The sequence below is a fragment of the Talpa europaea genome, assembly GCF_964194135.1.
Source record: "Talpa europaea genome assembly, chromosome: 10".
Classification (NCBI taxonomy): Eukaryota; Metazoa; Chordata; class Mammalia; order Eulipotyphla; family Talpidae; genus Talpa; species Talpa europaea.
This window is the reverse complement of record NC_140077.1, coordinates 75,401,235-75,425,141: the sequence shown is the minus strand read 5'-3', so window position 1 is coordinate 75,425,141 and position 23,907 is coordinate 75,401,235. Positions and strand designations below refer to the sequence as shown.

At 38.9% G+C, this 23,907-nt stretch overlaps 1 protein-coding gene across 6 annotated transcripts in view; it reads left to right on the top strand.

Moving 5' to 3' along the window:
• The window catches only part of PPP1R12B (protein phosphatase 1 regulatory subunit 12B), a gene marked incomplete at both ends in the record, with an annotated part of 173,196 nt that overhangs the window by 48,755 nt on the left and 100,534 nt on the right, over positions 1-23,907 (top strand). For 4 of the 6 annotated variants that reach the window (XM_084246413.1, XM_084246412.1, XM_084246411.1 and 1 more), the window contains 9 exons: positions 6,436-6,595; positions 7,914-8,058; positions 10,709-10,783; positions 12,312-12,391; positions 13,044-13,183; positions 17,955-18,067; positions 18,229-18,429; positions 19,449-19,531; positions 20,897-21,022. In XM_084246413.1, the coding sequence (XP_084102539.1) occupies positions 6,436-6,595; positions 7,914-8,058; positions 10,709-10,783; positions 12,312-12,391; positions 13,044-13,183; positions 17,955-18,067; positions 18,229-18,429; positions 19,449-19,531; positions 20,897-21,022 (1,123 nt within the window). Of the gene's footprint in view, positions 1-6,435; positions 6,596-7,913; positions 8,059-10,708; positions 10,784-12,311; positions 12,392-13,043; positions 13,184-17,954; positions 18,068-18,228; positions 18,430-19,448; positions 19,532-20,896; positions 21,023-23,721; positions 23,905-23,907 lie in introns of all 6 variants that reach the window. The other 2 variants (XM_084246409.1, XM_084246408.1) reach the window with 1 other exon arrangement.

Below are 23,907 nucleotides of genomic sequence, written 5' to 3'. Positions count from 1 at the left end.
ATTAGGCCTCTTTTGTAGGCCAAGTTATGCAAAGGAAAAGTTATTGATGGAAATTAAGTGTTAATTCCTGTGAATATTTGAATGATAAGAAAGTGAAACAACCTTATTACTGACATGGAGAAAGTTTAAGTGGTCTAGATAGTAGATTAAACCAACCACAACATTCTCTTAAGCCAAAGTCTAATCCAGAAGAAGACCCTAACTCTTAAATTATCTTAAAGGCCGAGAGAGGTGAGGAAACTGCAAAAGAAAAAGTTTGAAACTGGCAGAGGTTGGTTTATAGGGTTTAAGGAAAAAGATCATCTTCATAACATCAAAGTGCAAGGTGAAGCATCAAATTTTAATGTAGAAGCTACAGTAAGTTATTCAGAAGATCTAGCTAACATAATGGGTGAAAGTGGCTACACCAAACAACAGATTTCAATGCAGATAAAACAACTTTATATTGGAAGAAAATGCCATATAGGACTTTCATAGCTAGAGAGGAGAAGTCAATGTCTGTCTTCTAAACTTCAAAGAACAGGCTGACTCTCTTATTAGGAATTAATGCAGCTGGTGACTTGAAGTGAAAGTCAATGCTTACTTACCATTCCTAATGTCCTAGGACCTTAAGAATAATGTTAAATCTACCCTTCCTATGCTCAACAAATGCAAATTACAAAACCTGCATGACAGCAGATCATTTACAACTTGGTTTACTTAACATTTTAACCCCACTCTGTATACTTACTGCTCAGGAAAAAAAGATTCCTTTTAAAATGTTGCTGCTAATTGACAGTGCACCCAGGCACCCAAGAGTTCTGATGGAACTGTACAAGGAGATTAATGTTCATACTTGCTAATCTAGTCTACAGTTCATGGATCAAGAAATCATTTCAACTTTCAATTCTTTAAGCAATACATTTAGTAAGACTACAGATGCATAGATAGTAATTCCTCTGATGGATCTGGGCAGAGTAAATAGAAAACCTTCTAAAAAGCACTCACCATTCTAGATGACATTAAGAAAACTTGTAACATTCACAAGAGTTTGGAGGAAAGTTTATTTCAACCCTCATGGATAACTTTGAGGGGTTCAAGTATCAGTGGAAGAAGTAACTGTAGATGTGGTGGAAATAGCAAGAAATGTAGAAGTAGAGCTAAAAGATGTGACTGAATTGCTGCAATCTCATGATAAAACCTCAGCAGGAATTGCTTTTTAATGGATTAGCAAAGAATGTGGTTTCTTGAGATGTACTCTACTCCTGGTGAAGATGCTATGAACACTGCAAAGGATTATAAAGGATTTAGAATGTCATATAAACTTAGTGGACAAAGCAATGGCAGGCTTTGGGAGGACTGATTCCATTTTTGAAAGAAATACTACTGTGGGTAAAATGCTATCAAACAGCATCACAAGCTACAGAGAAATCTTTTGTGAAAGGAAGAGTCAATCAATGCAGCAAACTTAATTGTTGTCTTATTTAAGAAATTGCCGCAAGCACTACAGCCTTCAGCAAATATCACCCTGATGAGTCAGCACCTATCAACATCGAAGCAAGACCCTTCACCAGCAAAAAGATTATGACTCACTGAAGGCTCAGGTAGTGGTTATGATTTTTTTTAGCAATAAAGCATTTGTAAATTAAGATATGTATGTTGTTTTTTAGACATAATACTACTGCATCTTCCTACTTAATAGACTACAGCTTGATGTAAAAATAATTTTTATATACACTGGGAAACCAAAAATTTCATGTAACTTGCCTTATTTCAATGTCACTTTATAGTGTTGATCTGGAACCAAAACTAGCAATATCTCCAAAGCCGTGCCTATATATGGATGTTTCTGTACACAACAAACTGTCTGAAAAAGAACACAATCTCATTCGTAATATCAAAAATAATAAAATACTTAGGAATAAAATTAACTAAGGAGGTAAAAAATCTACACAACAATAGCCATAACCATAATATTTTGATGAAATGAATTGAAAAAGACACAAATATGTGGAAAGATATCCCATGTTCATGCATCAGAATAATTAATATTGTTAAAATGTCTACATTACCCAGCAATCTATTGTCTCAATGTAATTCTATCAAAATTCTGATGACATTTTTCACAGAAATAGAAAACCAATGCTAAAATTTGTATTTAGGAACCACAAAAGACCACAAATAATCAAAGCAATCCTGAGAAAGAACAAAACCAGTGATATCACCCTTCTGATTATAAACTATACTATGAAATTATTGTAATTAAAACAGTATGGTACTAGCCTAAAAGTAGACACATAGGCCAACAAAAGAACAGAGTCCAGAAATAAACCTTCACATACACTGTCAACTAATATTTGAATAAGGAGACCACAAGTACTCAGTGGGGAAAGGTAGAGGAAACTGGATAAAAGCTTACAGTAAAGTGGAATTGGATCTCTATTTTATATCATTCATAAAAGTTCACTTGATAACGGAGTTAAGACTTAAACATAAAACCTAAAACTATAAAACTCCTAGGAGAAAATGTTGTAGAGCAACCCTGATACAAAACGGGGTGCCTGACTGTGGGTCCTCACGCACGCGCTTAAAAGGACTTATCAATGCTCTACTGCAGGCACACGTGAAAGGTTAATAAAAGGTTTATTTACAAGGGAAGGGGAAATGAGGAAATGTACAGCTCTGGGAGAAAAGTGGGAGACAAAGTTTTAAATGAGTCCTACCCAATCCGCTGATCAGGAATCCCAAAATGGCGCTCTCAGAGCTGGCCGCCAGCCAGGAGCGGTGAAGCCAGGAGGTGAGCGATCGCGAGCCAGAGAGAGCCCAAGGCCCACGTGTTTGGTTTTTATATCCAACCTGGCTACCCAACTCCACCCTCAGGTCCCAGCCACCCTCCCTTGGTGGTGATGGGATTTGTCTTTCCCAATATCTTGATGGCTTTAGTCTGGAGTGGGGGTGGGGTCCACAAAGCCTGTATGGGATTAACTCAGGACATCATTTCCCCCTAACAAAAACACTAGGGAAAAAAAGCTCCTTAACATTTTTCTTGATAATGATTTTCTTGGTAAGACACCAGAAGTACAAGCAACAAAAGCAAAACTAAATAAGTGGACTATATTAAATTTTAAAACTGCATGACAAGAGAAATAATAAACAAAATGAAAAGGCAATCTCCTAAATGGGAGAAAATATTTGCACATCATATATCTAATAAGGTGCCAATATTCAAAAAATATAAGAAACTCATATCTCAATAGTTAAGTAAGCAAGACAGTACCAAAAAATGGGCAAAGAAACTGAATATACATTTTACCAAAGAACGCATACAAATGACCAAGAGATACAGGAAAAGATGCTCAATATCACTGTCATCAGGGACATACAAATTAAAACACTATGAGCTATCACCTCATTTCTGTCAGAATAGCTATCATCACAAAGACAAGAAATAAAATGTATTGGTGAGGATGTGGAGAAAAGGAAATCTTTCTGTACTATTGGTGGGATTGCAAACTGGTACAGCCTCTATGAAAGACAGTATGGAGGTTCTTCAAAAAATTAAAATAGAACTATTATATGATCCAGTAACCCCACATCTGAGTATATATATCCAAAGGAAATGAAGTTAGGATTGCAGACTGCACTCCCTTTTTCAATGCAGCATTATTCACAAAAAACAAAATATAGAAACAACTTCAATGTCAGTCTGTGGATGAATGGATAAAGAAGGTACTTTTGTGTGTGTGTAATTTTATTATATGATCAGTTTATACAGAATATGTATAATGAAATATTGTTCAGCCATGAGAAAGAAGGAAATTGTGTTATATGCAGCAACATGGATGGACCTTGAGGGCATCTTCCTAAGTGAAATAAGGCAAACTGAGAAAGACACATGCTATGTGATCTTGTCTCGATGTGGAACCTACAAGAAGAACAAAAATAAAAAAACACACTAGGAGCCTCCCTAGTGATGCAGGGGTTTAAGTGCTATCAAGCTATTGCCAGCCACTGCAGCCTGAGTTCCATCCAGGCCAGGGAAGTGACCCAAATGGCACAGCAGACCTCTCCTGTCTCACCCGCTGCTCCCCTTAGCAGTGTATTTCAGTCAATCCGCCTGTTCTGCTCCCCACTCTGTTTCTGGTGAATCCTCTCACCCTCTGCCCCACCACTTCTGGCCTATACCCCAGTTCTTGTATGCATATATAAACAAAAATAAATCTTTAAAAAAAACACACCTGAAAACCAAGCTCATAGATACAAAAAACAGATTGATGGTTACTAGACAGATTTCAGGGGTGGACAAAATGAGTGAAGGAGGTCAAAGTCTCAAATTTCTACATAAAATAAGTCATGAGGATGTAATGTACAGCACAGTGACTATAGTTAATAATAGTATATTGCATATTTGAATGTTGCTAAGAGAGTAGATCATGATGATCGTTTTGCAGTGTATACAAATATCAATATGTTCTACTCCTATGTCAATTACACCTCAAAAAATGCTAATTATGTGAGGTGGTGGAGGTGTTAACTAAACCTGCTGTGGTAATCATTATATAAATGTATTTTTATAAAAGCATTATATAAATGTGTGAAATATAATTGTATACCTTTTGCATACACAATACTCTGTCAGTTATATCTCAATAAAACTGTGGGGGAAGGGCCTCCCCGGTGGCGCAGCAGTTGAGCACTGGGTTGCAAAGCTGTCCGCAGCCTCTGCAGTGCCGATTCGATCCCTGGCCGCCGGGAGAGGGTCCAATGGCGCGCAGACCTCTCCTGCTGGCCGCTGCTCCCCTCAGCAGTGTACTTCGTCACTCTGCCTGTCCTGCTCTCTGCTCTGGCTCTGGTGAATTCTCTCACCCTCCTGCGCCTCTGACTGTATCCAGTGCTTGTATAAATAAATAAATAAATCTTAAAAAAAAAATGTGGGGGAAAAGAAATGAAATGAATTGTTGACCTCTTTACCTTATCCATCTCCCCACATCAGACATAACCCTGGTAGTTCACCGGTTCTCATTTTTAACAACCTGGAAGGCAGCAGACAAGCTCTGATAAAGCCTGCTAATGAGTATAAAATTCTTTGATTGGGGGCCTCCTCGGTGATGCAGCGGTTGAGCGCTGGGTTGCAAAGCTGCCCGCAGCCTCCTCAGTGCCGATTCGATCCCTGGCCCCTGGGAGAGGGTCCCACATGGTGCGCAGACCTCCCCTGCCGCCCGCTGCTCCCCTCAGCAGTGTATTTCGTCAGTCTGCCTGTTCTGTTTCCTGCTCTGGCTCTGGTGAATTCTCTCACCCTCCCATACTTCTGACTGTACCCAGTGTTTGTATAAATAAATAAATAAATCTTTAAAAAAAAAAAAGACAACTCTTTGAATGGGTATGTTTATATTGGGGGTGCTTCATTATTTTCTATAATGGGGAATGCGCCACCCCAACTCCTTCTCATTTGCCCACATGCAGGAGTATTGTTGACACCTTGGACTTCCTCCACAGTTTTTTTGGTTTTTTTGGGGGGTTTTTTTTGTTGTTTTTTTGGAATTGGAATTTCAATTTTTTTAGTTATGTATTTTTTATTTTATACATTTTTTACATCATTTTTCATTTTTGCACAGTGTATGCGTTTTCATCTTGGTTGTAGTCCCCATACAATTCCCACCCCCCAAACCTAATTATAATAAAGTAAAATCAAAATCAACAAGCTACTATAAACCAGAGACACACAGGGTGGGGATCTGGGAGAGGGAGTAGGACTTTGTCCATACTGGTTTAAAGGGAAACAAAATCTGCATTCCCTTGGCAGTTTTAACTGCACATCATCCGCTCCTCTGCACTAGATTATATAGCTACAGGTCAGTGTATTTTCCTGCAAAATGAAGTGAACTTTAGAGGTAGTTAATTTTTTAAAGTATATCATGCCTGAAACCAAGTTTTTTGTTACTTACATTATGGTGTAGTGAGAGGAATAGAATGGTAGACAGGGACTGAGGATATCTGAGTGCTGGTGACACTTCTAGTGTGTTTTCTGGCCTTGAGCAAGTTACCTACTCTTTCTGTGTTTGTTTTCTTATCTGTTAAATGAAGATAAGAATGTTTATGGTATTTACCTCAAAAGGTTGTTGGGAAATTAAAATGTTACAACATATAAAGTACTTTGCAAATATATCAAAAGAATGCTCCTTTGGTTTTTCTCTTCTATTGAAAACAGTTTTATGCGGTTACCATAATGGGCCTGCATCATAGACATTTTACTTGGTAATTTAATGCTGATAAGAATGTTAATATGTGGAGAAATGCCACTGCTCTTCTAAATGAAGTCTGAATTTGATGACTACCCAGCTTGATGACTAAACTTTTTTGTGCTTATATTTCTGTTATGTTTTCAATCTCAGGAAAATATGTCAGATTTAAGTGGACCTTTATTAATGTTGGTTATCTTGAAACTGTTTTTTATAGGAGTGGACCTAGAGCAGTCAAGAAAAGAAGAAGAACAACAGATGTTGCAGGATGCTCGCCAGTGGCTCAACAGTGGGAAAATAGAAGATGTGAGGCAGGCCCGCTCTGGGGCCACGGCCCTCCATGTGGCTGCTGCCAAGGGCTACTCTGAGGTGCTCAGGTATTGTCCATTTTCCTTACCCAGGGGTTTGGCTGACCAGAGGAAGATGAGTTGGGTATTGGAAGCAGAGGGTGAAAGATTTTCAACTATGCTGTGCTTCTTTTTTTGCTTGTTTTCTCTCTGATCATTTAGTCTTCTCTCACATTTTGGTTTATTTGGGTATGTATGGGTCCTCTCCCTCCTACCATCATCTAGCTTCTTACTGACATGAATAATATGAAAAGGTCTGAGGCACACTGGTGTGCAAGGTGACCTCACGTACTGTCTTCCAGATCTATGATTCATCATTAATATCCCTGCAGTCTCCTCATCTTATGACATGTGATACTGGACAGACTTGGGATTATTTTGGTCTTCTTTAGGCACAATTTCCTCAGACTCATTAGATTAATTATAAAGACCTTCAATGTGCGACACTACTCTTTAGGTAGGATAATCACACTTGTGTGAGGGATGTGTATTCTGCTACTCTACCTGTTTCATTTTTTCCTCATTTTTTCCTTACATCTGTACATGCTTTATGTAGCTCTTGGTGCTTAAAGCTGACAGGCTTTCCCAAATACATGGATTGTTAAAAGCATTGTGCATGTAGTTGTTGCCAGGTTTTTTCAATGATTTATATTCCACCTAATTCGGGGTTTCTAGTCGGTGTAGCAGTATGTTGGCACCCCATTTCTGCCCGAGAGTGGCATTTATACTCTTGGAAGGTGTCTGGAGGTTCACGATAAAGGTAACCTCAATCAGCCCAGTGCAGTTGGGGCCCACCAGTCCTACCTTCCTCCTCCATGTACACATATTATAGCTTTATAGTGAGCCCCTAAAGATACTTTTAAAAGCTGGAGATATGAGAATCTACAATAAGCATGTGATGTCCTAGAAATACCATATAGAAAGCTAGTAAAGTACTCTAAAAATAATTGAGCTCTGCTTTACTTTCTCCCTGCATTGAAAAATGGAAAACCCACCTGGTGATATACTCCTATAATTTGGCTAATTGAATGCGGCTTTGGTTAATCTCAGGTACATGTCTTTCCATACACCCCTCTTGTGCAGTGTAACATTGATGTGCCTTAGAAATACCAAACAGTCTTCCTCAATACCAAATGGTTGATAAATGTTATCTGTGAATGGTTCTCTGTGTAATAACTGTGACACCTGAGCTGTGCATTAGAGGGCAGAAGCCATCAGTGGTCCCCTTTGGTTCAGGGCCAAAATCAATTAGGTGATATTAGGTGAATTATTAATTAGATGATAGTTTATTTGGCAGAAAATTGTTATATAGAGGAGATAAATATCTTGTTTGGGGTTTTCTTCTTAGGCTTTTAATTCAGGCTGGCTATGAGCTCAATGTGCAGGATCATGATGGCTGGACTCCCCTCCATGCTGCGGCACACTGGGGGGTAAAAGAGGCGTGCTCCATCCTTGCAGAAGCACTCTGTGACATGGACATCAGAAACAAGCTGGTTAGTAAGCTCGACTCTCTGGAAGGGCAGTAAGATCTGCTATGGGGTCTCTAGTGCAATAGGCTTAAAGTCTGTTGAATGGCCAGGTTTATTGTCCAGGGAAATATGCATCGCTGGTCACTGTGGTTCTTCTCACCCACCCCCATCATCAGCATCAAGATATTTGCTCTGTAACATAAAACTTTTACTCATCTAGCTTTTTGACTCAATTTATGTTGACGCCCCTAAAAAAAGGAAAAAGAGATATTTGCCCTTTTGAAATTGGGGAAGCCTAACGCCACTCTCTATGGTAAGATATGAAAGATTTTATTTTATTTTAATTTGAAAGTATATAGCCTGGTTCTAGCCACACCTAGTCATTTAGTTGAAAATAGTATTATTCATTCTTATTTCAAGCAACTTAACAGCCCTGGAATGCCTATCCCTACATTTATTTACTGATTTTCTAGGAATCCACAGGTACAGATTTTTAATTAGTAGATGTTCTTACCTGCTTCACATATCTCCTGAACTCAGGTTTCATTCTTAAATTGTGGGTTAGGTCCTGAGCTGTGCTGATGTTTCCTAAAAGAGATAACCCTTCTCGCTTAAAGAGAGATTTCCTGTAATTGAATCTTTAGTGCACATGTGCCCTGACCCTCCCGAAGCTTCTAAGAAACCCTAATTGAATTTATTATGCCAATTAAGATCATTTTAGCACAGGTACAAGTAGAGATTTCAATTGATTATTTGCTATGAGGCAATAGGCTTTAGAAATGATGTGATTTCAGGGTCTCCCTGGTGGCACAAGGGGTTAAGACACAACCTATGAAGCTGTCCGCAGCCTCTGTAGCACGAGTTCATGTACAAGTTCAATCCCCAGCCTGCCAAGGAGCAACCCACAAGGCGCAGCAGACCTCTCCTGACACGCCCACTGATCCCCTCAGCAGTGCACCCTGGTTAATCTGCCTGTTCTGTTCCCCACTCTGTCTCTGGTGAATACTCTCACCAACCATGCCTCTGGCCTGTACCCCAGCTCTTGTATGCATAAATAAATAAATCTTTAAAAAAATGATGTGATTTCATATGTGACCAACTAATCTATGACAAAAGGAATGAAGAATATACTCTGAAACAAGGATAGCCTCTTCAATAAATGATGCTGGGAAAATTTGAACACCATATGCAGAAGAATGAAACTAGACTACTATCTCACACTATACACTAAAATCAACTCAAAATGAATAAATGACTTGAATATAAGACCTGAAACCACAAAGTATATAGACGAAATATCAGCAAAACTCTCCATGACATAAACCTCAGAAACAATAGTCTGAAAGTCTGTTAAATGGACAGGTTTATTGTCTCATCTTTGAGGACAAATAATCAGAAGCAAGGAGAAGGAACTTATCTCTTTGAGAACTCATCTCCAGAAGCAAGTAAAGGGAAGGAGAAGAAAACAGCTAGGACTACATCAAACTAAAAGGCTTCTGTACAGCAAAAGAGATAGTAACCAAAATGAAGAGACATCCTAATGAATGGGAGAAAGTATTTGCACACCATGCAACTGATAAGGTACTGGTATCAAAGATCTACAAAGAGTTCACACAACTCAACAAAAACAAAACAAAAAACCCAGGCAAAAAGTGGGGAGAAGAGATAAAAAGACACTTCAAAGATAAAACTCAATGGCCAACAGGCATATGAAAAAATGTGCAACATCACTAATTATCACGGAAATGTAAGTCAAAATCACGATGAGATACCTCCTCATACCTGTGAGAATGGCCCATATTTAAAAAACGCAACAGCTAATGCTGGCGAAGATGTTGAGCAAAAGGAACCCTCTTACACTGCTGGTGAGATGCAAACTGGTCCAGCCACTATGGAAAATTGTGTGGAGTTTCCTCAAAACACTAAAAATGGATCTGCCAAGTGAACCTGTGATTCCATTCCTAGAAATCTACCCAAAGAAAACACTAATTTGAAAAGAAGCCTGCTCTCCTGTGTTTTTTGCAGCACTATTTACAATAGCCAAGATATAGAAGCAACCTAAAAACTGAAAACCGATGAGTGGATCAAGAAGGTGTGGTATATACACAGTTGAATACTATTCACAATCAAAAAAGATAAACTCATTGCCATTTACAGCAACATGGATGGAGCTGGAAGAGGATTATGCTAAGTGACATAAGTCAGAGGGAAAATACAAAACTAGCAAGCTGCCCATAGAACTGAAGCATACAATAGGGAAAGGGGAGGGATAGGAGACAAAACAGGAGGGAAGGGCACAAGGGACTATGGTGATGGTTTACCAGTGCTATGGTGGTGGGAGAACTACGGGCACTACACCTGAGGAAAGAAAGCAAATACTATATCAAAGTGAATAATGATATAAGAAAATAAATAAATAAATTTAATTATAAAAGAAAAAAAAGAAAATATGATTTCCTGATAATATTTAACAAAATATAAAACTATATTTAAAGGATGTTCTGTTTCTTATTATGTTTCCTCTATGATAGAAGAAGGCATTATCAAAATATAGATTCATTAGGGGAAGCAGCTATCATAGGAATCAATACATAAAATGAATATTGAATAAATATCAATTACATGAGCAGCACTTTTGCTTTCTGTTGATTGTGGTACAACTTGTCTTTGCCAGGGACAGACACCATTTGATGTGGCTGATGAGGGTCTTGTGGAGCACTTGGAGATGCTCCAGAAGAAGCAGAATGTGGTGAGTATCTAGTTGATGCTTTTAAAGCTTTTGTAAGAGTTTGCAATCCACAGCAGGTATCTTAATCCCTCATTTCAGTTATGTCTGCTGATAGCTGAAATAGACATATCTGCATTCCAGAGATGGTAATTGTTCCTTTCAGGGATTATCTACAGTCTGTTAGAAGAAAATACCCCAGAAACCACTGTTGTTAAAGTTTACTCATTCTAAGCTAGACTTCCTACATCTGAAACTCTTTAAAAACAGTAACAAACTAACAATTATACTTGAGTTCTAGAAAATGAATGTCATATGTTCAAATCAGAGTGTTTTGTTTTGTTTTTTTTTTTTTTCAGACATAGAGAGTACCAGGGTACTATCTATAAGGGGCCTAAGTAATTTGGCAATAAAGAATAAAGATCAGTCATATCAGGAGCTTGAGAATTTGAACAGGTGTGACAGAAAAAAATTACTAGTTTTCCTTTGTTTTTTCCTTTGTATGGACTGTGGCTGAGCTCATATGAATTTAAGTTTAGGGCAAATGTGAGTAACAGCCAAATAAAAGAACTGTATAGCTCAGGGATGGGAACAAAGCAACCATATCTACATCTACCCTTCTGCATGTTCTGCATCTTGTCTGGACTGGCAACATGAAGAGCCTCCTTACTCCAGACTCAGTGGGAAAGTCATACTGGTGAAGTTCAGACACCACTTTTAGTTGATTTTGTTTTCTTTGATGAGCATTGGAATCACTAAATGCTAGGACTCCAAGTACAATGTCAGTGCTGTTATTTAGCAGGGAGAGGCCTTCCTAATATGAGACATATGCTTTGCATTGGTGAGCTTTTGTGTTGTTTTTTTTTTCAGAGTTTACATTTTAAAATAATTTATAAACTCACATAAAGTTACAAGATAATATAGAGTTCTGTGTATCTTTTATGCAGCCTAGTCCTGTTTTTTTTCCCAACATAAACAATATTTTCACTAAATAACATTGCTCCACTACTGGAAATGGTGCTTCTCTTTGTTCCCTGAATAACTTCAGGATCCAGGGATATAAATATATTTTGTCTAGAACATGTATTCAAATACCAAGTAATATTTTCTTAGGTCTTATTTCTCATTTGGTAGTTTTTTTTCCTTCTTTCGAACTCTTTCCAACTTGATTCAATGTGTAGATCACAAAGTATTCTTTGAAAGTTCCTTCTGCTTTTTGTCTTTCACAGGTGAGGCTTTTTTGGAAGATTGGGTTTGGATATTTGATATAGGGGCAATTTTACTGAAGCTCTAACACCATGGTTTTTCTCTTCTACCTTGGGGGAGGATATTTTTCTGTCAATATCTTTGAAGGAGACCCCACTTATATGTCTCTTTTTTTTTTTCTCAGTCCTCATCTTCCCTTTTCTGTTGGTGCTGTCTTTTTCTTAATGACAGTATCATTTTTAATTCTCTCATTGCTGCTGGTTTTTTTTTCCAACAAATTCTTCCCTGTTTTTTTGTTTGTTTGTTTTTTTACCAACAAATTCTTCTCTGTTTCCTCAATTTCCAGCTTCGAAGTGAAAAAGAGACACGGAATAAACTCATTGAGTCAGACCTGAACAACAAGTTGCAGAGTGGCCTCTTTAAGAAGTAAGATACTTGGGGCTGGAGGACTGTGATAAGCTGTGCCACGTCTGGGTGTGCGATGTGTGACATATTTAGCTTGAGAATTTACATAGTAAAGAAACAATGTTTGATTTTAGCCAAATGATCTTTAAATATGTGGGAATGTTTGAGGGGAAAGCGGGTGGCATTGATATGTGGGAGAGACACTGAAGATGAGTGAACATGTTTTAAACTTAGAAATTTCTTAGTTAGGAGTACGCATGCCCAGATGCTTCCCTTCCTGTAAGTTCTGTGAGCTCAGGGACCATGTCTGTTTTGTTTACCACCATGCTAGTGCCTAGTGTGAGTCCTATTGTGTAATAAGCACTCAGCAAATATTTATTAAATGATTTTTATCATTTAATCATTTATTTAATGATTTTTTAAATCATTTATTTAGTGCTCCACCATTACAAGACTCATAAACCTTCCTTTTTGCTGTGTGTTGAATACGTTAGATTTTCTTAAATCACACTCTAAAGTCAGATATTGAAGCTAATCTTCAAAAACTGTGGACACAATGAAGAATACAATGTAAAGGTGGATTTGAATACATTTCTATTATTGCTACTACTGTCAATGAACTTATGAAATTGTCATTTCTGAAAAATTCTCAAATTTGTCACCTCTAATTTAGCAAAGAGAAGATGCTCTATGAAGAGGAGACACCGAAATCCCAAGAAATGGAGGAAGAAAACAAAGAATCCAGCAGCTCCAGCTCAGAGGAGGAGGAAGGTGAAGATGAAGCTTCTGAGTCAGAAACTGAGAAGGAGGCAGGTAATGTGAAGGTGTTGATAGCAGAGATCCTCTATTTCCGTAGTGTGAGGAGACCACTGCTCTCTGGAGAGCTAAGTAGGGCTCAGAGCACCCTACAAAAAGCTTTAAGTTTAGTTTTTAAAGAAAAGATATCAGCTTGCTCATGACAACCTGACTGTAAGAGCTGTGAGGAAGCCAGTTGTTCTGACCTTGGGTTGGTAGATGGTGTAGAAATCAGATTCCAAAAATTCAGTGTATCATGAGGGAAAGGAGCTGAGATCTTGCAGAGGCACTTTTGGCAAAGCAGCTAGTTAACCAACTAGTGAAAATTTGCATTTTGTTCTCAGGTTTATCTGAGTCCCCAAACAGAAGCCCCAAATCTTTTTTATTCCTTTTCATTATGTAAAGCTGCTATAATTCCTAAGTCAGAGATTGAAGAATGAACAAAATCATGTTAGCTTTTATGATTCATGTTGATAATATGCACATCCACGGAGCTTCTTAAATGTATTATATGGCAAGTGAGGAACCCCACCAGTGAGAGCAAGGTGCTTAACATTGATCAGGCCCATAAACCACAAAACTACCAGAGGTCTTGGTGTTTAATCAGGCAAACACTGAGAAGAGACAATGGGTTTTACTGAATAGAAGTTCAATTGCAACTAAATAGTTCTCATTGATAATTTGAAGTTAATGATAAATGAAGATTTTATGGTACATATGACCCATGTTCTCTGGCATATTGTAATCCAGATTTTAGTCCATTAGAGAATGAAATGTTTCCATCTAGAAAACCAAGTTAGAGGGGTAAGGGGAACACATGAAATTTATAAAGGAGTCTATGTTTTCTTCTAACAGTCTGCGATGGCTGGCTACCCATAATGAAGACATTTAGCTCATTCTGTTAATGCGGGCCCCAGCTCCCAATGAGGTTTTACTTTACTGACCTGGTTTTTCTTAGTTATGGGAGAATACTGCCTTTCTTCATTTCCCAGTCGCTGAGGCTTATGGAATGTACCAAAGGAAGTTAAGAGACTAGAATTCTGCAGAGAAGACAGGCACCAGCTAAGTTTGTAGTATAGGAGATGATCTTTTATTCATTAGGACTTGGATTTCTAATACTAAGCAGGTACAACTTGCTCTGGAAATGCTAGTGTAGTATATATCAAAAGTTATGTGTCCATCTTTTTAAAATTTTTATTGTTATTCAATACTTGCATGTCCTAGACTTCAAGTATTGTATGGAATTAATATCTGGGCTTGCTCTATGCTGGATCATTTTGCTAGCTACCAAGGCTTTAGAAGATTGGGAGGGAACTACCTGAACTACCATAATTGCTTCCTGCTATGTCCCATGGGCTTCCAGTCCTTTGTTCCCTCCAACCCATCTCCACATTACTGTTGGAGTAAAGTACTCACTGCTCCCTTTTTTGATCAGGCTATACCTCTTTTCAGAAACCTTTGATGACCAACTTCCCCATTCCATCTCTACCTGCAGAGTTAACTCCAAACCCTGTAGCCTGTCCTTCCAGACCTATTGTAATCTAGCTCCAGCTGACCTTTCCGGTGCACATATAGGTGAGGACATACACTTGCATGCCCTCAAACATGCCCTGAGCTTTCCTACCCCTGAATATGTATTTGTGCCTTAGAATTCATTTCTGGCCACCAAATACTTATTGAGAGGTTTCTACTAGCAGCTATAGAATCTACCAGACTGAAGAAGTCTTTCCTTAAGTTTTCCTATACAAGAGGCTAAAAAGTAGTGGACCACTTCACTGTTTTCCATCTCATGATAGTTCTTCCCCTATTTGTATCTCTCTGGTACTGCACAGTTGCCTCTGTTTTAGCACTCATCATTTTGTGGGGCACTCTAGGTTTATCATTATGCACCCAGGTCTCAGCACAGCGCTCAGCACCTGCAGGTGTACACGTTCAGTACATGTTTTTGATGAATGCATGTAGGGAACACAGGGGACTAGATAATCCACTAATAAAACACACGTTACATAAGCTATAAATGCAATCTTCCTCTAGGAAGAAAGTTTGGGGATTATAATTGCACTTTCCAATTACTTAGTGCTTTTTTCTTTGCTACACACTTAAACATTGTAATTAAATCCCTATAACTGCATTCTAAGGTATATATTATTACCACCACTTTTTCAAACAAGAAATTGGCACAGTGGGAAGTTAGGCAAATTAGGTTTCATATTATTGGCAAGTGGCGTGTCTGAGATCCTGACTTTGATCTGGGGCTCCTCAAAGTAGCAAGGGAAGAGCAAAATGTGAAAATTGCCTGCCTCTGAAGTAAAAGCTGTGGGTTAGAATAGCATTTCCTGAGGGAGAGATTATAGAGAAAAGAGGTATGAGAAAAGCAGGTTGTGGCAGCTGTGTTTAGGAAGTTAAGTGGAATCGGTGGAGGAGGCAAAGAAGGTATGGTCAGAAGGGTTGAGGAAAATCAGGACATGTGTTTTGGCATCAGAGACGCCAGTGCAGGAGTGAGAAGGGAGAGATTATAGAGGGTGTGTGAATTAGGCAACCACTGGTAATGTCAGAGAGCAGTTCCGGTGTCCTGATGCAGGCAGAAGCCAGATGGTTCCCTGCCAGTTGAAATTTTATTCATGTCCCAAAGCCCAGTTCCAATCAACTTCCTTTATGAAAGCTTATCATCAGAGATAAAAGTTTTGCTTCCCTTTTATTTGTTTGAACCTCTTTTATAGTATCTAACCTGCTTAGTATTAACATTTTTTTCCTTTTTTTCCCTCACATCTCCTCTCCTCTTCCCCCACCCATATGTTTTCAAGGCACTTTTACTGTATTACATGTCATGTTTCTCTCTGCCTTCCACACTGTCTAGCACATGGCCTGCTACATGCCGGTGCTCAGTACATATATATTGGTAGTATGTGGGGAAATGGATTATGTCTAAACTTTTGCAGTGATGCCTGACATACACATATGTACTGTTAAATGCATTTATCCTGTTTTTAAAGATCCATAGATATAACCTTATAAAATGGAAGCTATCATGTATCTTACATATAATATGTTGTGGTAAAGCATACCAATTATATTTGAAGGTGAATGTTATCATTTTGATTTTGAGTTCTGTTTTTTCCCTTTTATTTATTTGACTTAAACATTTGGTGTATTAGTTATATATTGCTGCATACAAGTCTCCCAAAACAGCTATTTATATGCACCCAATTGTATAGATTGGCAATCTTGGGAAGAGCTCAACCTAGAAGATATTTCTTTTACTCGTACTGTAATGTGCGTATGGTAACACTCATGTATTTGTGATCTGTTAGTAAGTCAGCTGGGAAATGACTGTTCCTGGGGGCCTTACTCACCCTTCTGCTGCTCGACCAGGATGTTTGGGTCAAGTGCTATGTGTCTTTTACCGTCACATGGCAACTAGATTACAAAAGTAAAGCTCAATGCACAAGTACTTTCCTTGCCTCTTCTTATGTCACTTTTGCTGATGTCCCAGTGGCCATAAAAGTCACATTGCCAAGTCCAGAGCCAATAGGAGAGGGTGCTACACAGGATATGGATTCCTTGGGAGTTACTGCTATCACATTTCACCACATTTGGATAGTGAGGTAGATTTCTTGGGGATAGAAAGATTCAGATAGTGTTTAAGAATGTCTTGAATATTCCCAATAACCACAAAATAAGAATATGAATAATAATAAAACACTTACTAGAGACTTACTGTGGCCAGTGAACTATAATTAAAAATAGTGACACAGTTTAAAAATATTACCTCTGATATTTATAGTAACTCATAAGGCAAGAATTAAAATCCCTGACTAGTCAATGAGAAAATAGAAGTTCAAATATATTAAGTAACTTGCCAGGGTCATACAGCTAGGATGTAGCTTAAAATTGGCACATAACTCATGGATGGGTTACTCTGGGGCTCTGTGCCCGAAGTATGTAGACCAGATGCCCTCTGCACCCACTGGTGTCTGTCTCATTCTCTGCTAGTTATCTGATATACACAGTGAATGAGCAGACAGGGTTTCTGCTTGGTGGCCCCATAAGATGGACCACTTCTATTTATGTTGTGAGGGTTCAAGTACTAAAATGCTATAGCTTAACTTGCAATATCCTCTGTAATCCTTTCCACCCCTATTTCTTATTGTGATCCCCAGAATACCCATCATTTAAGTTAGGTTTGCCTCTGCACTGAGCAGTAAATGTCTGTATTTTGGTCTCTGAGCCATTACTCATATCCTTTCTTCCTCCTGCCAACTGGCATTTGTCTTCCAACTTCCTCTATGGCATCTTTCCTTATCATTCCCTTCTCAGAGGATTTGCCTCTTCTCTGAACTCCTAAAGCACTTGCTCTGAATGAGCCAATTTAGCAACCTCATTACATATGAGCTTGGGTAGGCGCTTTTCTTAGTTGTAATTAACCTGGAAAGTCAGGGCGTATCTTACACTTTTTCTAATTTTGCCTGCCCAATCCCTCAAAACAGAATAGATTGTTAATATGCAGTTACTGCTGCACTTTACATGTGATATGTAATGTGAAGATAGTTTTCAGTTTTGTGTCTAGGAACTGGAGTTAGAGGGTGCTATGATAGGAATACCATGGATTTTATTTTCTTATGGCAGTGTTTGCTAGAGATTTCATCATAGTTTGAGTCCAAGCATCCCATGGTCCCAATAATCTGTTTTGATAATGGGTAAAGGTTTTTTATTAGTAGAAAAGTATATAAACACACAGATACAAACTTTCCCTACTTGTACCTGTTGCTTCTTTTGTCTCAAATAACAGATAAAAAGCCAGAGGCCATTGTCAACTACTCCAACTCTGAAAGCAAAAGTAGTGCCACAGAGCAGACACCAACACCAGCGCAAAATACCTTCTCTGCCTCTTCTGCTAGGAGAGTGAGTACTGTGAAATTAATTTGGATATTCTATTTCCCCATAGTGCAGTCAGTAACACACCTGGGAGCCACAAGAGGTTACTTAGTTGAGGTGAAAAAGACAAATAGGCAGAAAAGAATCATCAGGACCTTTTTTTTTTCTTTTCTTTACTTCCCTCATAGTTTTCCTCCAGTCTTTTTAACAAGCCAGACGAGCCTAAGGATGAATCTCCCTCCTCCTGGAGACTGGGACTCAGGAAAACTGGCAGCCACAACATGCTGAGTGAAGTGGCCAATTCCAGGGACACCCTAAGAGACCGAGGCTCCTCCATCTACCGCTCTTCATCAAGCCCCCGGATTTCTGCTCTGGACAATAAAGATAAGGTGCAGTTTGGATAGGGGAGAAGAGAGTCCCAAGGCACATTTCTCAGGAACAAAAGAAAGTATTTTCTAGTCCTTGATTTGATTCTGGTCCTTAAAGGGGCCAGGCACTTGATGGTTTCGTCAAGTAGTTCTTGGCTAAAAAAAGAGTAAAGGCCTTCCCTTTTGGCACACCTTACGTTCATTCTTCCTGACTCTCCTTACCTAGGGCATAAAAGTGAGCCAGAAACATGAAAATTTGGCTATGGCCTGAAAGATCCCTCTGCAAACAATACCAATAATTTTTTCTTTTGATGTTTAAAAGTTAAGTTTATTAGCTGGACTTTGACTCCTTATAGAAGCTCAGGCAAATTAGCACTTAGAAAAAAAATTCTTTAGCTGTCTCAATTTTTCATTAGATGTATGACCAGGCTCACTTCACAAACAGCTCATCTCTGTAGTCATCCAAGATGAGGATATTTTTATTTCTTTACTTTTGCTTCCAAATTTTATCGGGCTCCTTGGTGCCCATCTCTGGGGTCAGGTCTTCCTGGTTTTTACAGTCCCCTTGCTCTATCCTGCATTTCTGGTGACCGCTCAAGAAGAGGAGGCATGCCGCCTGGATTACCTCTGCAGCATTTGCTATTGTGCTCTTGAGACTCATTTCAAAGGAAAAGTGGGCTGTGGAAGAAATAGGCTTATTTCATCAAACGCTTAGGGTGGAGTTTGTGTTGGTAGCTTTTCAACGCCGCCTCCTTTCTAGGCAGAGCTGCTGCTTTGTGTAGTGCTGTTTTTTCCCTTATTTGATCATCCTGACTTTTTCTCTTGAGAATTATTTCCCTACACATTGGTCTTTAATGAAGGAACGTTAGGAATAAGCCTTTGAAAACTAACTTTTTGTAATGCCACTTAAGCTGGAATGGGTATTGGATTTAGAAATAAGAGTATCTGCATCTACTAAGTTATGCTTTTTTCAGCCCAAAATGTTTTACACTGTGTCATTATTGTACCTTCCCTGTGTTTTACTTGTTTTGATTTTACAGGAGAGAGAAAACAAAAGCTATTTTAGTTCACTAGCATCCCGGAGGCTCAACAACACAAGTGATATTGAAGAAAAGGAGAACAGGTAATCCTAACACTGGCCAGTTGATGGTCCTCTCTAACTGTGCTGGTTGTAGTGATCTCCTAGAGATTTCTCTGCTGTCTTTCTTCAGGTGTACTTAGTACATTATGTTGTTTATTCCTTGTGTTCTTAGGACTCCTCCCTGCCATTTCTCCCTTGCCTTGCCACTCTTTGCCCTTTGGGTTCTAACTCCAGCTTAGATAGTGCTGTCTTTAGGAAGTCTTCTCTGACCCTTCAAGAGTGGATTTGTTTTAGTCCACCAGCAGGCTCTGTATAGTAGGGTCTGTGTCTGTCTGGTTTGTCAAGAACCCCTAGTATTCAGCACAATGCCTAGCCCATGGTAAACACTGAAAGTGTTGTTGTTTGATTGAATTAATCAAGTTCTAATTTGTCAGCAGATAAAATTTCAAGAATTCCTCATCAGTTAAAATGAAGTATTGCATCTCAAAGCAGTACATGACCTAGAACCTTGCTTCTGGAAGCAAGTTAGAAAAACAGACCCTTAAGCACCACCCCCAACTTGCTTAATTAGAATCTTAGATTCACATGCACAATAAAGTTCAGGAAAGACTGCCTAGATGGGGCCTCCCTGGTGGCACAGGGGGTTAAGATGCAACCTATGAAGCAATCTGCAGCCACTGCAACATGAGTTCGATCCCCGGCCAGGGAGTACCCACATGGCACAGCAGACCTCTCCTGGCTCGCCTGCTGCTCCCCTCAGCAGTGTATTTCAGTCAGTCTGCCTGCTCTGTTCCCCTCTCTGTCTCTGGTGAATCCTCTCACCCCTTGAACCTTTGGCCTGTACCCCAGCTCTTGTATGCATAAATAAATAAATCTTTTTTTTGTTTGTTTTTAAAAAAAGACTGCTTAGAGAACTTTGTGAAACATGGAGACCCATGGCTTTTGTAACAAAGACCCTGAGTTCACAGTTGTGGATCAGAAATCCTACTGCAATCCTTTCCTGGGTGCCTTTTTCACTTATAATGCTAAAGAGGCTTCCAGAAACCCCCATCTCTGCTTATTTATGAGCAATCTACTTCTGGGACTGATCTGCAAAACATTTTGAAGAAGGACAATAGTGACTTTTCATTACAAAAGGGTTAGAGACAAGATTTGGAATTTATGTTGAAGGTAGTTGTCTTCGAAGTTAATAAAAGAAAGCAACAGTAATACTTTTCCTCCTTCTATACAGAAAATAGGTATAATAAACAGAGAATCAATTGAATTGAATCAATTGAAATCAATCTGTTTCATTAGCCATATTACAGTTTGCCTATTTGGCTCTTCTCTCTGTTTGCTTTGGAGTGTGGACAAACACTGGTGATAAGAATCAGTGTTTTGTTTTGGTTTTCTTTCATGCCTGTACAGAGAATCAGCTGTTCATCTGGTGAGGAGTGGCTCTTACAACAGGCAGCTGTGGCGGGATGAAGCAAAGGGAAATGAAACTCCACAGACAATTGCTCCTTCCACTTACGTTTCAACCTACTTGAAAAGGTACCAGGGTCAAAGGCATGGGAGATGATTTTCCTTTACTCTGGCCATGGGCATATGGGTAATAGCTGCATGCCTTTTTATATCCAATTAGTACTGCAGAAATGAATCCAAAAATGAATTTTCAATTTCTTGGGATTAACATCTTGACTAATGAAAATTAATGTATTTTCTTAGCTAAATTAAAGTAAGCTGATTCCAAATTCTCACCACAGATCTGAATTTGTCCTCTGTTCTCTCAGTCCTACTAAAATCTTCATCCAGAAGTGACTTCTAGTAATCTCTGAGTAGGACTGAATTTGTGTCACCCATGACAAGCTAGCTCTCCTTTTCCTAAAACTAGTGTACTTATCTCAAATTACTTTGTGGGGGTTGAGGGAGGAAAGGAGGAGCCCTATAGGGTGGTGAAGGGGGTGGTATATGGGGACAGTTTTATATTGTATTAAAGAAGTTTCATATTGAAGCCTGCTAATTTAGGGATTTGAGTTGTTTTTTTTTTTTATGACTTTAATGGCCCTCAGATCCATCAAGATGTGAAACTCGCAAGTTTGGTGCAGAGAAGGTACATGGGTTTTCTTTCCCTTTTCTCATCTTTATCTTGTTTTCTGCAATTATTTTCTTTGCCATGTACCATCCAGCAAGCAAAGCACCTTTGCCAGAGCCATTAAGATACAAGATATACTTAATTGGTATTTTAATTTGTTCTTTGCTGCTGATGTGAAAGAATTGATTCTCATTGCTCACTTTGAATTCTTCACTTCTACTTAACCCCTCCAGCTGCCTTTTTATTTCATAGCTTTTATCAGGTTTTTTAGATTACTGATGACTCCACTAGAAATAGGCTTTGACCATAGACTATATGTTTGGGATCAAAACTTATTTCCACTTGATAGGAAGAATCTTATCAACTAGTTAATGTCAGAACATGGGAAGGAGTAACTTATAAAATAGCTACTTTTGCCTTCAGTGTCCTTCAGTTCTGCAGACATCCTGTAAGAAAGGACTCACCTTTTTTTTTTTTAAGATTTATTTATTTATTTATACAAGCACTGGGTACAGTCAGAAGCGCGGGAGGGTGAGAGAATTCACCAGAGCCAGAGCAGGGAACAGAACAGGCAGAAGGACAAAGGTACAGTGCTGAGGGGAGCAGCAGGCAGCAGGAGAGGTCTGCACACCATGTGGAACCCTCGCTGGCAGACGGGGATCGAACCGGCACTGCAGAGGCTGCGGGCAGCTTCGCAGCCCAGCTCTCAAATGCTACGCCACCAGGGGAGGCCCGAAAGGACTCACCTTTGAGACTATATAATTCAGTGATTCCACTGAAGCTTTATTATACAAACTTGCTTATGTTGGCTTAATGAGATTCTCATCTATTTGTCTTCAAGGCTAAGACCCTTAGTCTATTAGGTGTATTATTATTCCTTATCATTGGATGCAAGACCAGGACAGCTTTTCTTTAAAGTTAATGTTCTAGGTCTAGGAAAGAAAGAAAACTGCCATTTAATTTTCAGGCATGTTGTTATTTGGAGGGAGGGAGTGGGGTGGGGTGTTCATTTTCCTGATCCACATCATCAGTAAATAGGCTGAGTGAGTAGTATTTGGTTTGATAGATCTAGTTTGGCATAATTATAGTGAATAGAGGAGAAAGGACCTGCCTCTCATTAGGATGGAAAGCATGCATAATTATGTGGACACTTTTTGAGAAAAGATCAACAACTTGCATCATGCTTTGGATTTCCAAAGCTGCTATTCTAGAACCCTAAGGCATTTTTTGATTTCACAAAATCTTATGATCTTTTCAGAAGGAAAGAGTCATATGCCATCACTATTTAGAAATGAAAAGTGTGAGTAGATGTTTATCATTCTTGGCTATGCCAACCTAAGCATATATTCTAGCTCATCTCTTGTCATTTTTTTAGGCAGAAATTCCTTCATATGCTCCAGTAAAATGCCTCTTTTCCGATGAAGATGTCAGAGCTTATATTGATCATCCACTCAAATGTCTCATTACTATCATAATCAAGAAGTTGTGGTTTTGTTGTTTTTTTTTTTTTTACTTTAACACATTTTTTCCCTGCAATTGACATGGTTTTACCTGTTTTCAATTAAATCAAAATTGTTTTCTATTGCTCATCAGTATTACTTTCTAGACATAAAACTTTAAGTCCTCCAAAAGACATTTTTGCTTTAGGCGAAATAACTGCAGTTCTCAAAGTATCTTTTTTAACAGAGCTTCCTTACTCATTCTACTCTTTAACTTTAAATCTCTACTCTAGAACCTCTCCAAAATTCTTGGTCTCACTTTAACTTTAGTAGTGCTACTTCTGTATCAGGTAGATGTTTGGGATTGCATGATTTTTTTGCCTCTGGGTTTGTTGGGAATGATTTTTCTGATAAAATTATTCTATGTCCTATTATTTTCTTGGCCTCTCTCCATATATTCTACTCTTCTTTCTACTTTCTCTTGTTGCATTTTTATCTCTCCTCTTTCACATTCCTTCACTCTTTTGGATGTTTGACAGATGGCTGCTTGCTGCCAGTGACCCAGCTCCAACCAGAGCTGATCACTCCACTTCCCAGTTGTCATACCCTCTCTTTGGCCTACATACCTTTTAAGTGCACAATCTTCATGGGAAGGTGGTGCTGGGAAATGGTGGGTGAGCAGCATGTCCTGAAGAAAGTGACCATGTACTGTTTTGCAGTGCTTCATTTGGTAGAAGTAGTGACCCCACAAGTCCCTACATTTCAGCCAATCGCAATTCATCTCCTGCTACCTCACCCATTACCATTGGTTCATCTACCTCTCGGGGCAGCCCGTGGCAACCTGCCTCCTCTTGTCCTGCACCAATCAGTGCAAACCCTACTGCACCTGTGCACCGTGGCAGGTA